We start from the raw sequence: 14,478 nt of genomic DNA on the forward strand, positions 1-14,478 counted from the left end.
TTGTTTGCACAGGATTGTAAGAGACTGCGTTCATTTAGGAAATAAGCCTTTTGTAATGTTATTTTAATAATCTAAACTTCATGGTGGTACAAACATGCAGCTCTGTGTCCATGCTTGTGTTTGCTTTATTCAGAGCAAACATGAAACTAGGGTTCAGTAAGTACTGATGGACTAGCTAGACTGTATTACTAGGTACAGTCCTGAAGAAGAGGGTGCACAAACTACTCAAACCCAGGAGGAGTCCCTGGAAAGCACTGTGCTGCTCAGACACCTCTTACAGACATAATTCCCTCCCTAATTCCCCTTTGGTCTGGAAGACAGAGTGATAGTACTTTGCTGCTGGCCTATACCACCAGCAAATTCCAAGTCTCCCATGCCAGTTCTGCCAGGTCGACCAGCACATTGACTCTGTCCATTTCCATTCCTCCCCACCTACCTGTTCTGAGAGGAGCAGAGCAAACATGTATGTGATCTAGGTAGGCTGTGCAAGGCATAAAATGCAATTTAGTACCCTAGATGGGCTTGGAATCCAAGTCACTATTTACCCCTTTACCATGAACAGCAAAATATACTAAAAGAAAACTGCTTGTCAACTAGCACAGGCCAAATGCTTTGCTGCCTGACACCCCTGGATTTCCATTGCAGGTGCTGCGCCTGGTTCTGGTTTCACTCATACACATGTTATACTGGTGTTAACTCCATTGACTATGCTCAAGAGCAAATTACAATCTAGCCCTAAATAGCTTAAGGATTCCCCATTGTTACAGTTTAATTAATTAGCCAAAGCGTTAATTTACTGAAAGGTACTGTTTATCACTGATTACGCTGACATTTATTATGCTTTCAATCACAAAACCAGGATTAATTTAAAAGACTTAAAAATGTATGTCACCTTATTAATAATTGATACAGTGCCTTTCACTAGCAACATCCTGCTTCACCAGATTTAAACAAATTAGAACATACAGCAGCTAAGAGTTACAAATAGGTAGCAAAGGAAAATGTCACCCATTTAGATTTACAATTGGCAACTGAAACTGACAATCAGGTCTCTTTGGATGGACAATTCTACTAGAAGGGAGACAAAGATGAACGGTATAAAAATGTGTATTCTTGCTACGTACATAATCTTTCTTTGAGCAGCTGTGTATTACAAGCTGTAACTGCAAATGTAATTGCATTTATAAATACTTACTATCGGCTGTCCCATGAACTATTAGCAAATTCTCTTCTTTTAAACCATGAATATTGTGCAGTACACTGGATGCCTATTAAAAATGAACACACATAATGTAATTGCAGTATATTTTAAAAGCCAAACCATTACTTTTAACTACTTGTTAAAATAACTTACCTGATATGTATTTTCCTCTTTAGATGGAATGCCAAGGTATCTTTCTGAAAAAGCTGAAGCTACAAAGGAAAACAGGAAATTCAGAGTTAATCAAGATAAATTCCATTTTTAAAAATCTTTATTTCTGGTTAAAAGCCAGCAGAAGCTTGTTAAGCCATAAAGATGGCAAGTATCTTCATCTTGAAAAGAGATTAATAGACTTTAAGGCCAAGAGGGAGCACTATAATCATCTAGTCTGATCACTGCATAACGCAGGCCACAGAACTTTACCCAACAGTTCCTGCACTGAGCCCAATATATTGTGATTGAACTAAAGCATGGTGAAAGCCTGGCCCGGTTGAAGTCAATTAGAGCTTTGCCACTGACTTAAATGGGGCCAAGATTTCACCTCATATCTGTTAGAAAGACATCCAATATTCATTAGGTTGGGATTTTTAAAGGGACCTAAGAGATTTAGGTACCCAACTTCCACTGATTTATGGAGAATTCGACACCTAATCCCTTACTTTCTTTTGAAAAATCTTAAAGACCTCTAAGTGATGGAGAATCTACCACATCCTGTGCTTAATTGCTCCAGTCATTAATTATCCTCATTTTAAAATTGGAACCATATGTCCAATTTGCCTAGTTTTAATACAGTTCCACTACACTACCTGAACTTAGTTAACCTGAGTTACAGATCTGCTGTATAGATATTTTACGGAAATCATTTAATAAAATGGCAGGATGGGAAACACTCACCATACAACTTCATGTCTGTGATTGGTGCAATAACAGCTCCACATTTAAAAAGTCTTTCATTGGATTTCAGGATCATTGATGCAATGTATCCGCCATATCCCTATTAAACCAGATAACATGATTTGCTGTTTGTTTGTTCTTGTTCATTGTTCCTTTATACAGATGAAGTTAAAGAGTATCATGCTACCTTTGTCATGTCATTCCACAGTATTTACACCTGCAACTATTGCTTTAGCATGAATTAAAAACCTACGAATGAAGAGTGAAAAAAGGTGTGGCAGTTCTGTCTTGCTATGAAGCTTGAGGCTTTAAAAATATATGTTATAATTTACGATTTTTTAATAAGAATAAGAAGAGGTATATTTTAATTTAAGATACCATAGTCTCATTGTGCAGACTAGCCCTCAGCCTGCAGAAGAACTGGCGAGTGATACAAATAGAAAAACTGAAGGTAAGTGTGTCAGAGACAGTGCTTAGATAGGAGAATTTTTGTTTACATTAATGTATTTTGTGAAGATTTTTTGCTTATTTCTGGGTAAACACTGAGGCTATAGATTGAGGCTAAGGAAGAAGGGAGAGCTGTCACCTGTCCTCTCTCTAAACTTCAGTCTTCACAGATGGATTCCCATTGCCTTCCATGGGGATTTCTGCTTGACACATTGTCGCATGCCCCTTAGAGAGGGTCAGATTCTCTGGTGCACTTTGCCCCACAGAAACTAGCTCAAGTGCTGCCTTAAATGGAGCAGAGATCACAGCGTGTGCGTGGGAGACTCTCAGCTGATATATCCTGCCATAAGCATTCCGCCGACCTTGCCAAAAGGAGATGTGGCTAGAAGAAAGGTGGCCAGTAAGTTCAATGCTCTGCATTTCTGTGGCTAGAGTAGCATGTGTTCGAGCAGCCCTCAGGCTGCTGCACTGCAGTACAGGGGGAATGGCCTGCACAGAGCAGCTGCAAGATCAGAGGAGTGCCAAGATGAGGTTTAAGACACCTCTTCACATCTCACCACCCTGAGAGGCACTTCGTGCAGAGTGTCTGAAATCCATCCTCTATTGGTGGGAAAAGGTGGTATGCAGAAGAGAAGTGTGAACAGGAGTCCTCTTATTTGAGACTATCCACCAGGGTTTTGTTTCCGATGAATATGACAATCTATATGAAATGCTTGTAGATTAACTCCAGAGTCTTAAAAGATGGAGTTCAATGTCCTGCAGTCCAGGTTTAATGCTTTTACTATATTCATTGTGTTTCTCTTAGAAGGGCTGTTATCTTTTCTCTCTTGATTATTGCTAGAAAATTGCCCTTCTGAAGGTGGATTTTTTTTTGCATGATAATTCTCTGTAAAAATTAATCCAGCAGAAGGGTACTGAACAACGAAAAAGTAATGGAGAAAGGGTTCATTTACCTCTTATTGAGATGATTTTCTATATCCTTTTCTTCAGTTCTAAAATGGTTAATAAAAAAAGTTCATCTTTCTGGAATTCTCGGAGCATTTTAAAAACTTTGCTAAATCTTAGTTAAGGAAAAAGAGATAAATCAAAAAGTGTGTTCTTGGGCTCAGAACTTTGTCAATGCTAACTGGGTACAGAGAAGAAAATAGAGAATAAGACTGGGATTTTTGAAAAAGCCTAAGAGAATTAGGTGCCCATTTCTCATAGAAATCCTAGCCTAAATTGCGAAAGACAACACAAAATTGCCCACACATAGAAAAAGATTTTGGCTAAGAGAGAATGTTGATGTGGGTGCCAGTAACTTGTATAATTCAAAGAGCTGAAGGGAACAATAACTTCTTTCTGCCTCCAGGTTCTCTTTTTCTTGGCCATTTGTTTAATATTCTGCTTGTACTTTTTGCAGTAGTTTCACAGCACAAGTTTAATTCTAGATATTGCCAACTTATTCAAAATTTATACCTTGTCTCCATTAACAACCCAGTTTAGTTCTGTTGGGAATATTTTTCTTTGGGGTTGTGCCTTTGCTTCCAGCCAGGATTCCCCGGGCATACATATAACATGTATAGTTTCCTTCAATGGTTATACAATATTTAGTTGGTATTTTATGATTTAAGAATCTGGACTTCCTGTTCTTAGTTAAATTTCTGTGGCTTCACCTCTACTACCAAATTTTCCACAAGTTGGTTAGCTACACAGTCATACTTTCAAGCTTATTTTCAATTTCCATGATGGAAAGTTGTAAACTATATATCATCACAATTTGATATGTAACAATTAAGAGAGACTCTTCTGATGTACTTCATCGGTAGGGTGTGTAACTTTCCTGCAAGTGAGCAAGATAGTTTTGGTGGGCTGCCTGATAGACAGAGGTGTTTGTTTCTTACACTTTGCCCTCTTGATATTTCAACTGTTTTTGTTATTACTGCTAGTAGTTTATATTGTGGAATTTGTCAAGACTTTGTTCTGAGTAGCTCAAAAGCATGTTATAACATTCAAGGATGATGGAGAGCTCCAGGAGAGCAATATGTGTGCGTCCAGCTGGGTTGAGATCAGCATAGGTAATCCACACAGTCCTCTTACTCTTTCAGCAAAGGACATCTTCTGTTCACTTCCTTAGTCAGATCATCAAAAATGTATTGCATATAAAAGAAAAAGAAATTTTCTTAGTCAACAATGTTTCATATGGTTGAAGGCAAACTTTTTTTTTCTCCTGCTGGTAATAGCCACCTTAATTGATTAGTCTCGTTACAGTTGGTATGGCAACGTCCATTTTTTCATGTTCTCTGTGTATATGTATCTTCTACTGTATTTTCCACTGCATGCATCTAATGAAGTGGGTTTTAGCCCACGCAAGCTTATGCCCAAATAAACTTGTTACTCTCTAAGGTGCCACAAGTACTCCTCAAAGAGAGATGTGCACCCCTAGTGGATGAAGTCAGTCATGCTCACATTTCATTAGTTGGAAATAGAGCTGGTCAACACTCAGAATGTCCCTTCTGTTGGAAATTGTGAAATGTCGACAACATTGTTTTTTTTTTTCCATTACAGAACAAAAGCTAGACAATTTCCTCTGAAAGGAAATAAAAAAAATCATTTAGGAAAAAAAAATCAAACCATTTCAGTTCATGTTTTTCCTGAAACAAAATGGAGAGGCTGACTGCCTGGACTCTCACAGAATCATGAGGCTGGTCCTGCCTACAAAATGTGCTGTGAAACATTTCAGGTTGATGAATCTGCATATTTTTACTAAACATCTTGTTGGAAAATCCCCAACCTGCTTTAGTTGAAAATGTTTTCTTCTTTTGTGGCTAGCCTCCAAACAAAGTATAAACTCAGATGCTATTGAACTTTTGACAGAAATAGTTTCTTTCATCTCAAGTGGTACAGTAGGAGGTCATGTGTTTGGAGAGGAAGGTCTTGCTGCATGTGGAACAATAATAATAGTCAGCACTTTATTTTCACTAGGCTGCACAGCCATTAACTAATTCCCACAATGCTAGCTCCGAGGAAGTAAGTATTATCATCCCCATCTGACAGACAGCCAAAGTGAGACTCAGAGGTTAAATGGCTTGCCTACAGCCACACAGCAAGACAGTAGCAGAATGGGAATTAGAATTTAGGGGTTTCATAGTGAATGCATACTGCTTCAATAACTGATGACCATGGTGCCTGTATATGTTAGAAGCTGTGGTTTGATTGTTTGTTTGTTTTCACTGTGAAATTTTAAAGTATTAAAGACACAAAATATTGACATTTTCAAGGTAACATTTTAAAACTAAATATCACAAAGGAACAAATGTCAGTTTCCAAAAGATACAGCTTGTCTCGTGTTAAACGTCTAAAAGCTCGTTTCAAGTGAGATCATTAAGATTCTCTTTAACTTTTTGCTAAAGGTTAAACCTTTACCTGGGTCTGTATGATGCCAGAGGCAACAGCATATAACATTGCTAAACAGCTGACAAAACAGCAAAAGGGAGACTTCTAAGAGATGGCACAAAAAAGGACACTAGTCAACACTCTAGGATCTTATCTCAAATAACTCAAAAAGCTAAAAATGTCTGCATATAAATTGTGTATTAAAGGGACACTGTCAACTTAAATATGGACTAGAATTTAAATTGTACAAGAAATGAGCTTTTACAGAAACTAAGACCAAAAGAAACGTTTCCACAGATTTATTTTAAAAACTTCCAATGGAAAAAGAGTTTTTTCCCCTCAACAATTAACATTTTCCCCTGCAGTATCTGAGCAGCATATTTTGCAACAGTAGGAACTGAAAGTGAAAGTTACTATAAAGAAAAGTGAAACTGACTTGTTAGCTGCTAATTGTTCAATATGAGAAAAAAAAAAGACAAGTAAATGTGATTTTCATTGTTAGTAACAAAAATGGTTATTTGCAAAATACGTAAATAAATCTGTTTGCAACAAATGATTTTAAAATTGACAGTGTCCTCCTGCTATTTTTGTAAGTTACCTTTCCAAATATGCTCAGTCGGTTAGGATCGATGAATGGTTGTTTCAGTAATGACCTGTAAGAAAAAGAGAAATGTTACATTCTGGAGAGTCATATTTGTGGAGTGGGTTATTTCTAGAAGAAAGAATTGTGATAAACTAAGTGAGAAACAGATTTTTAAGAGTTCAAATAAGAACTATTTTATTTTAGTGAAGTCTTGCAGTTTGCTTTCAGATCCCTACGCTACAGTACTTGTGTTTTGGCAATGATCAAAATTATGAATCCTCCCACAGAGGTAATTCATCAACTATGCTTTCAGAAGGATAATACAGTATAGAGAAGAGAGACTACAAATTTCAGGAAAACTTCTGTCTGCTTCTTAATAGCATCAAGAGAGAAAGAACTCTCAGAGCCACCCGGCATACCCTCCTGCCCAGTGGTGCACCCACAGAAACCAGATAAAAGACAGAGTAATGACTCTGAACTCAAGAATGCAGAACTCTGATTTAGAAGAACTCTTAGAATTAAGATATGGAGCCAATTAGACTGCTTATTAGAGCTCCATGTCCCAAAGGAGGCCTCATTCATCCAGTTGGGAATGTGACTATGGTCCCTTCCCCTCTCTGCAGATCTGCCAGTGTGTGGTAGCAAGGGAAGGGGGTTAGGGAGGCGGGAAGAAGCATGCTGCTACTTTCAAGAGCCTGTGAGGCACTTTGTAAAGCTTTCTGTCTGCATATCCAGGACAGAGTCCTTCCACTCAACATCTTTGCAACTCCACTCCTATTTCAGAGAGGCAAAGCCATTTGACCTGTAGGCAGTTAATGTTTTCATTGTCTTCAGGGATTACAGATGACTTTCAGAAATGTGAACCATGTCATTCTAAAATTGTTCAACCAATACATGAACATACCTCGTACATGAATGTAGGTAATAATCCACCCATTTCTAAAATACCATGCAATCAACGAGAGGAGTGGTCCCTTAATAAAAAGTGTTATCATATTTTTACATGTAAATATATAGTAGGGGCCTGATTCTCTTCTTACTTAAATTGGTATAAATCTGCAGTAACTCTGTTGCAGGCAATGGAGTTACCCAGGCTAAGACTGATGATCAAGTGAGAGGATAATAAACCCTTTGGCCAAATTCTGCTTGCGTTTACATTATTGTAATTCTGGTGATTTAGTGTAGTCACTCCAGATCTACAGTGATTTAAGTGAGAACAGAATCTGATCCTATATGTCTAAGACATTATATTTCACTTGTAATGAAGCACTGTATATCATGCCATGAGTCATTTTTCTAAGGAAGCTAGAAAAATATGTAAACTAGATTAGATTTCATATTTAGATTAGGCCCGGAAGGACAACTTTATCAAAGAGGAACATCAATCCAAAACATTTTTCCCTTTGATTTTTTATTCATTGAATCACACTTTGCAATGAAAAGCCTAATGTTTCGAAACGTGCTACTGCACTAAAGATAAGCATTTACCATATTTCATTCTGCAAACGGAGACCAGTAATAGCTGGAAATTTTCAGTTAAATGTGTCTATTCATCAAAGTAAAAATGGATTAAAATAGAAGAAAAGTTTGCACATACGTACTCTACAGCTGCTATTTGGTCCTTCACTTCCACTGAACCTAAGCAACGATGGACTTCCTGTAGAATTTTAAGGCCTTGAAATCCACTCCCTCTGCCATCAAATCGAGCTACGATGACATTATCAGAGTTGACAAGCACCGAATCCCAGTCAACGTGAAACTTATCTGTAACCAACTGGCTGCCTGGATCTTCATCACTGTAAATACCAACACACCAGACACAAACACAGACTATTGACAATGTGATACACTTTGCAGTACTTCAATATTTTATTTAACCTAGACAGCAGAGTTCAGTCAGTTTGTTCAACCCAGTTGAATTACTGTCAGCTTAATCTATACCATCACATTAACCGGTGTTGTTATCCCTCATGGCAGCAGTAAGCAAAATAATTTGTTGAACTGCACAAAGCAAACCCACTATGACGATAATGCCATGCAATAGGTGGGATACTTGGATAATTTTTGCAGAAACGAGGTAGGAAAATGAACCACGTGCTTTACATAGAAATTATGATCCTGAAATTAACATTATGCCTTCTGGTTATTTGAATTCTGGAAATTCCATTTTAGAATTTGTTAAGATGCTATAGGGTGACAAAAGGGAAAAATCATTATTGCAGCCTGATAACTGAACAAGAAATAAAATACTCCTTAGAATGATGTTTTCCTAGAAAACAAAAATACCTGCATTATCACATCCTGGAATGGATTTTTGTGAAGTAGACTGCAGAGGAGAATTAAGTACATTTTGGGGGAAATTATTTTTCACTGTCAATGTTTCTAGCAACAAAAGGATGCAGGCATGAATGGTAAGTTGTTTCTGTTGCTGTTGTTATTGTTTAGTCATAAAATAAAGATTTTACAGCAGAAAAGAGAGAAAGGAATAGGAGAAAAGAGGTTTCTATGGGGACAATAAGCATTTTTCATTGAAGGTAAGTTTACTTTTTTCATTCCAATGAAAACAAAATGTCAGTTTTAAAAAGGAGCCTTGTCAATTTTTTTTCCCAAAGATAAACACAGAATAAGAAAGCAGGCTACCATGAAGTTGTAAAAAAAATGCAAAATGCCTCTATGCAGACTGCATCTGCCAGTTGAATGCAAATTAAAATGTAAAAGTGTCTGTGCAGACTGTATGGAAATTAGATTGGAGAGTGTCTATGGGAATATTCTAGGGTGTAAGAAGGATGGAGGCAGAAATTATTATTTTGCTGAAGAAATCTAAGCTTGGAAGAGTTGTAGAAATAGGAAAAAAAAAAACCAACACAGCCCTTTCAATCACTGTTGTGTCATAGGCTCTGCTGGCTGATTATTCAGTTTTATTTTTGCTGTGGGTAATGACAGTTCAGCTGCAAGGTACGCTTTCAGACAACTTGTTAATTAGCATGTATATGATACGTAAATCTGTTTTCAAATTTACATAGGACCTACCATATTTATGTAACTATAATTTCAGGAACTAAGTTTGTGATAAATTATTTTTAAATGGCATATCAATAAATTTCCTTTGGGTTTTCATTCTTGTGCGTCTTGAGTAAACAATTTAATTTAGAAGACAAAACGACAGCATGTTTTTTTAAAAGGAGTTAACATACAATACTGCTAACTCTGAAACAATAAACATGAAACCCCGCTTAATGTCATATGAGCTGGGTGGGAAAATACCACTGTCTTGGCAGGATTTCAGTTTCTTCGTTAATTGAAGTACAAAAGCAACAGGCACTCAGAAGCTCTTCCAATTTATATTTAACATTTCGAATGGGCTTTCCAAACGCGTTCAGTGTTGGTCTAACTGCTCCCATGGAAGTTTTTCTATTGACTTCAATAGAATCAGATTTAGAGCAACGATGAGCTTTTAAGGAAAATATTACCCTAAATGTTCATAGTCAGATAATTTTCCATAAAAGCACTGGTCTAGCTAATTATGACTCTACATGCAGTTCTTCATTACTTTTGACTATTTCAGAATTGCCCACCCGAACTTTCAAAAATCATGAGTCAGGCCCCCAAAAAATCATGACTTAAAATCCATGAGATTAAAAAAATGGATTCTTGGTTTTTGAGTTTTTAGATGCACATCGGTCACATTTAAAAGCTTTTCTCTGCCACCAAAAGGCCTGAGATTCTCATATAATCATGTCTTTCAAAAGCTGGGGCTTTAAGTTAAAAAAAAATATTGTGAGATTCTAAAACTGCTCTTTTTTCCCCCTGAAGCTTGTTTTTTGATAGAAAATGGCTGAGTTTTCTGAGCATCAAACTTTAAATCCCACATGTCTTGCAGTGCAGTTTTTGATGGGTTGCTTTGACATGTTAGTTTTGGTGTGTATTTCCCAGTTGTTAATTTATTTCAAGGATGTCTACATAGATAGTTTGTGATGGACACTTAAAGCCACTCCCACTATGGGATGTGGCCAGTGGAATCCATTTCTTACTGGTACGTGCACCCTCCCCCCACGGGGGGCATGTGGCCTCCTCATGTGACCCTCTATGTGACTCCTCCCCACCCCCCCCCCCAGCCTGGGGCTCCCAGATTCTCCCTGTCCCGTCCCCATGATCCACTCCCCTTACTGGGGCGGGGCAGCTCTGTCCTCCTCCTGCTGTGCTGGAGACTTCAGAACTGCAGCAGCGAAAGGAGCAGAACATGGGGCCGCAGGGCGGCCCCATGCCCACAGCTCCTCCAACACAGCTATACCACCCCCAGCCCTTCCCCACAGGGTCTCCTCCATCTGTACAGCAGCCCCCCGGAGGAGCTGCCAGCATGGGACCACCTGGTGGCCCCATGTTCTGCTCCTTTCCCCACTGCGGTTCCCAGGAGAGCCCTGTGTCTCAGGGCTGTCCTGGGAACCACAGCGGGGAAGGAGCAGAGTGCCAGCAGCTCCTCTGGCCGCTGTACTACCCCAGCCTCACCCCACCCAGCCCTGTCCTTTGGTGGGGCTGTACCACCCCCAGCCCCGCCCCCAACCCTGTCCTCCGGCAGGGGTGCTGCTGTACAGACGGAGCCAGAAGAGACGCAGCTCCGTGGAAGGGCAGGACTGGGGGTTCTTAAAATAGGGCTTAAGTGAGGCTTAAGTGGTGTGCCAGACCTTTACACAGGGGTGAATGCCACTATTGGAGCACCAGAATGGATTATGTTTTTGTGTCCCTTTTCAAATCTTTTGCTATCAGATGTCTCTGGTTTTGACACGGATTGACTGTATCAAACCCCGAAAGGGGTATAGTATGAAAAAGAAGTCTGCCATAAGAGCCATTAACATGGACACACAATCCATTTCAATACAATGGAGAATGCAATGTACATCACCTCTCTTGCCACACCATTTCTTGAATTCATGGACTTTTCCATCCATTGTAGCTACTCACATGCTGAAGTATATATAAAAAGACTACAGCAGATAGAAACTGCACTTAGCCATTACTGCAGTATGGAATCAGATCCATTATTGCACACTTCACAATTAGAGGTGGGCTTGGGCTGCAAAATTTGCATTGCAATCCAATCTTTCCCAAAGTGCAGCAGCATTTGGCTCCAGGGTCTTGATTTATACCCATCTCTGCATACAATCAGCTTCTGTTCATTGTTAACTTGCTCATATGCAGCATGCCAATAATACTGCAGAAGCGGAGCACTGTAGAAGCACTCAGTATCTTCCACTGCTACACCTTTTTACAGGATGCAGTGTCTCCCTTCCATGACCCCCACTGGCTGGTATGAAAAGGAGTAGTGAACAAAAACCCAGGGCCATGAGCGCAAGCCTCCTTGCATCCTACCTCACCTGAGCACAGGTAGACACAAATGAATTCTCTAACAGGCAAAGCATTACACATATTTCACAGCCAGCAAAATCAAAACACACACACAGAAGGGCCATATCCAATTACATGCCTTTCTCTATGTTTTCTAGGAACGTCATTTTGCAGCAGCGTTACTGTATTTTCAACAACGAAAGAGGAGCAGTGGGATTCAAGTGAAGGAGTTATCTAATAATTCTTAACTTTATTTTTTGTACTTGTACCGGAGCAGCATCTTATGAGTCTGCAGTGATAGCAAGGCTGAGAATGATTCAGAAACACTGCTGAAGTTCACCATTGAGGTGCCATTTAAACAGACAGAAGCTATCAATAATATACCGATATCATTGACCTTAGTGGGTAATTTGTATGCCTCTTGCAATTCAGTCACATACACCTCAGACTGTCTGGAGAAAGAGGCAGCTCATCATCTGTTTGGTCTATTACTGAAAGGAGAAGAATCTTTTCATCTGGGAGCTAAAGCTAAAGCTTTGGCTCTCGTTAGAGCTTGGAGGGGAATATGTAGTTCTTATCACAGTGGCTATTATTATTATCATTATCATTTATTAATATTATCATAGTGCCTGGTCAAGGACTTCCACAATACAGTACAAACGCCCTCCCAAAACAAGCTCATGAATCTAGTGCACAATATGAAAAAGTATCATAATAGCAATATGAATTAGTGAGGGAAACTAGAGCTCAGCAGATAAATTCTATCTATGGAATTCAAAATTAAATCACTGGGAAAACAGTCTCTTTTGCAAATGGCAAAAATCCACTGAAGGAAAAAAGAACATTTTGCAAAACTGATATGAAAAGAAAATTCACCACACATTCCTTTTTTGTGAGCAACTTCTCACATGGCCCTGCTACCAACCGCACCCTTCATCAACAGTATGAGATCAGATACCCATAACAATCCCAAGCAATGGTGTCACAGAATGCCAAGCACTCCCCCCATCCCCATTCATCTTCCCTACTAGAGCCTATCATAGCTAAAAAGCAGACAATACATTTGCAACCGTGCAAACCAATGCATTTATCATTGGGGGGGTGGGGGGGTGGAAAACACCACCAGAAAAGATCACATTATCAGAATGGAATCATGTGATAGCCTAAAATGAAATACAGCTAGTATTGCAGAAGCAACATGAATATTCTTTAAACAGCCATCAAAAATGCTAAAGGCCAGATTGCGGCTTTTAAGCCACAGCTCTGAGTACTGGAGATGCAGCACTGTGTCCGAGAAATGGAGGAAAGGTTGTGGTTCCATACTGTGCTGCTCCTAGCCCTCATCCACTGCTTCCCTTGCTGTGCCATCCCTATTCAGGAGGTTTAGAGAAGATTGAGCCATGGCCCACGTTCTCCCCATCCCATTTCTGGAGTCCTGGTCCCTGAAAAGGAGCAGCCTTTGCATTCCCCATAGCACAGGACTGTGGTTGTCAGTGAAATAGCTGGAGAAAGCTTCTTGCTTGTTTCTCAGCTCCCATATGGCCTGTGGTGGGCAGTGGGAACTTACTAAATGTTTAGAAAAAGGAGAAACTCCCAGAAGACTAAAAAGAGCTAGGTTTTCACAAGACTTCCACAAAGCAACAACACCAAAAGAGCAGAGAATCATTTTCATTCCAAAGGGAAAAGAATGAAAAACCTAATTGGCAGGAGAGCATGCAAAACACGTAAGAGTTACGTAGATGGTTCATTTATAATGATCCCCACAAAACTGACCTGCAGAATAACTTCAAATGTAGCCATTTGTAAAGTCCTTTACATTTGTAAAGGACTTCTGGGATGTCCTGCTTCTAAACAGGGTGTAATAAAAAAGGTAGAATGTCTCATACATTTTTATACTGCATTCTGTGGCAATGCACTGTTCTATCACTTGCAACAGACATCCTCTACAACAAGAGAATCATTAATGCAAGAATGCTATCATGCTGAAGGTCTTAGAGAAATACCAATAGTTACATTTTACCTCCCTAAATTCCTGCTACATGTGTTATGGCATTCTTCTTCACCATTGTACCTGCCCTGTTAAAAAAAATTGCCACTTTCCACCCTATGGTCTGGGATGCTGGTACCAGATCCATGTGATGCATAGACATGCTCAGTTGGCTTGAGTGAGGCCTACCTCTGGCACCATTTCAATACTCGGTGGAGAGTTTCCTCTACATTATGGAGGTATAAGCAGACATGTATAAAGTATGCAACACTTCTAGGAGAGTTAAGATATTTGATGTCTACTTAGGAATATACAGCCTGATAATTTTTTTTCTCTGAGTTTAGAAGAATCTTTCTACTGATTCAGTTTCACTATATCCACTTACAGTTTGTACAGTTTTAAATGACATTAAATAATGAATGCTGACATTTAAGATGCATTATCTTCAGATTTTGAAAGAATGAGGTTAATTATGTTCAAGAAGAAATAAAGAATGATTATCACCTCTCATTTTATTACCCACATTAAATGCCTCAGTCTTTACTCCACTTAATCATTTCCTGTGTATTATGAAGGACTGGATCATCCAATTTTTTTAATGAGTAAGGTGAACCATAATGAAAAAAAAAATAAAAAATATGAAATTTA

The 14,478-nt window shown here is 39.0% G+C and overlaps 1 protein-coding gene across 3 annotated transcripts in view; it reads right to left on the reverse strand.

Annotated features, from left to right (window-relative positions):
• Positions 1 to 14,478, reverse strand: part of DPP10 (dipeptidyl peptidase like 10) — a 427,741-nt gene that overhangs the window by 5,046 nt on the left and 408,217 nt on the right. For all 3 annotated transcript variants that reach the window (XR_006284806.1, XM_043525123.1, XM_037912763.2), the window contains exons 20-24: positions 8,102 to 8,296; positions 6,516 to 6,570; positions 2,096 to 2,195; positions 1,355 to 1,413; positions 1,196 to 1,268 (exon numbers count right to left, since the gene is read on the reverse strand). Coding sequence is in view for 2 of the 3 variants with exons in the window: in XM_043525123.1 (XP_043381058.1) it covers positions 1,196 to 1,268; positions 1,355 to 1,413; positions 2,096 to 2,195; positions 6,516 to 6,570; positions 8,102 to 8,296 (482 nt within the window). In the remaining variant the exon portion in view is untranslated. The remainder of the gene's footprint in view (positions 1 to 1,195; positions 1,269 to 1,354; positions 1,414 to 2,095; positions 2,196 to 6,515; positions 6,571 to 8,101; positions 8,297 to 14,478) is intronic.

The sequence above is a fragment of the Chelonia mydas genome, chromosome 11 (genome assembly GCF_015237465.2).
Source record: "Chelonia mydas isolate rCheMyd1 chromosome 11, rCheMyd1.pri.v2, whole genome shotgun sequence".
Lineage (NCBI taxonomy): Eukaryota > Metazoa > Chordata > Testudines > Cheloniidae > Chelonia > Chelonia mydas.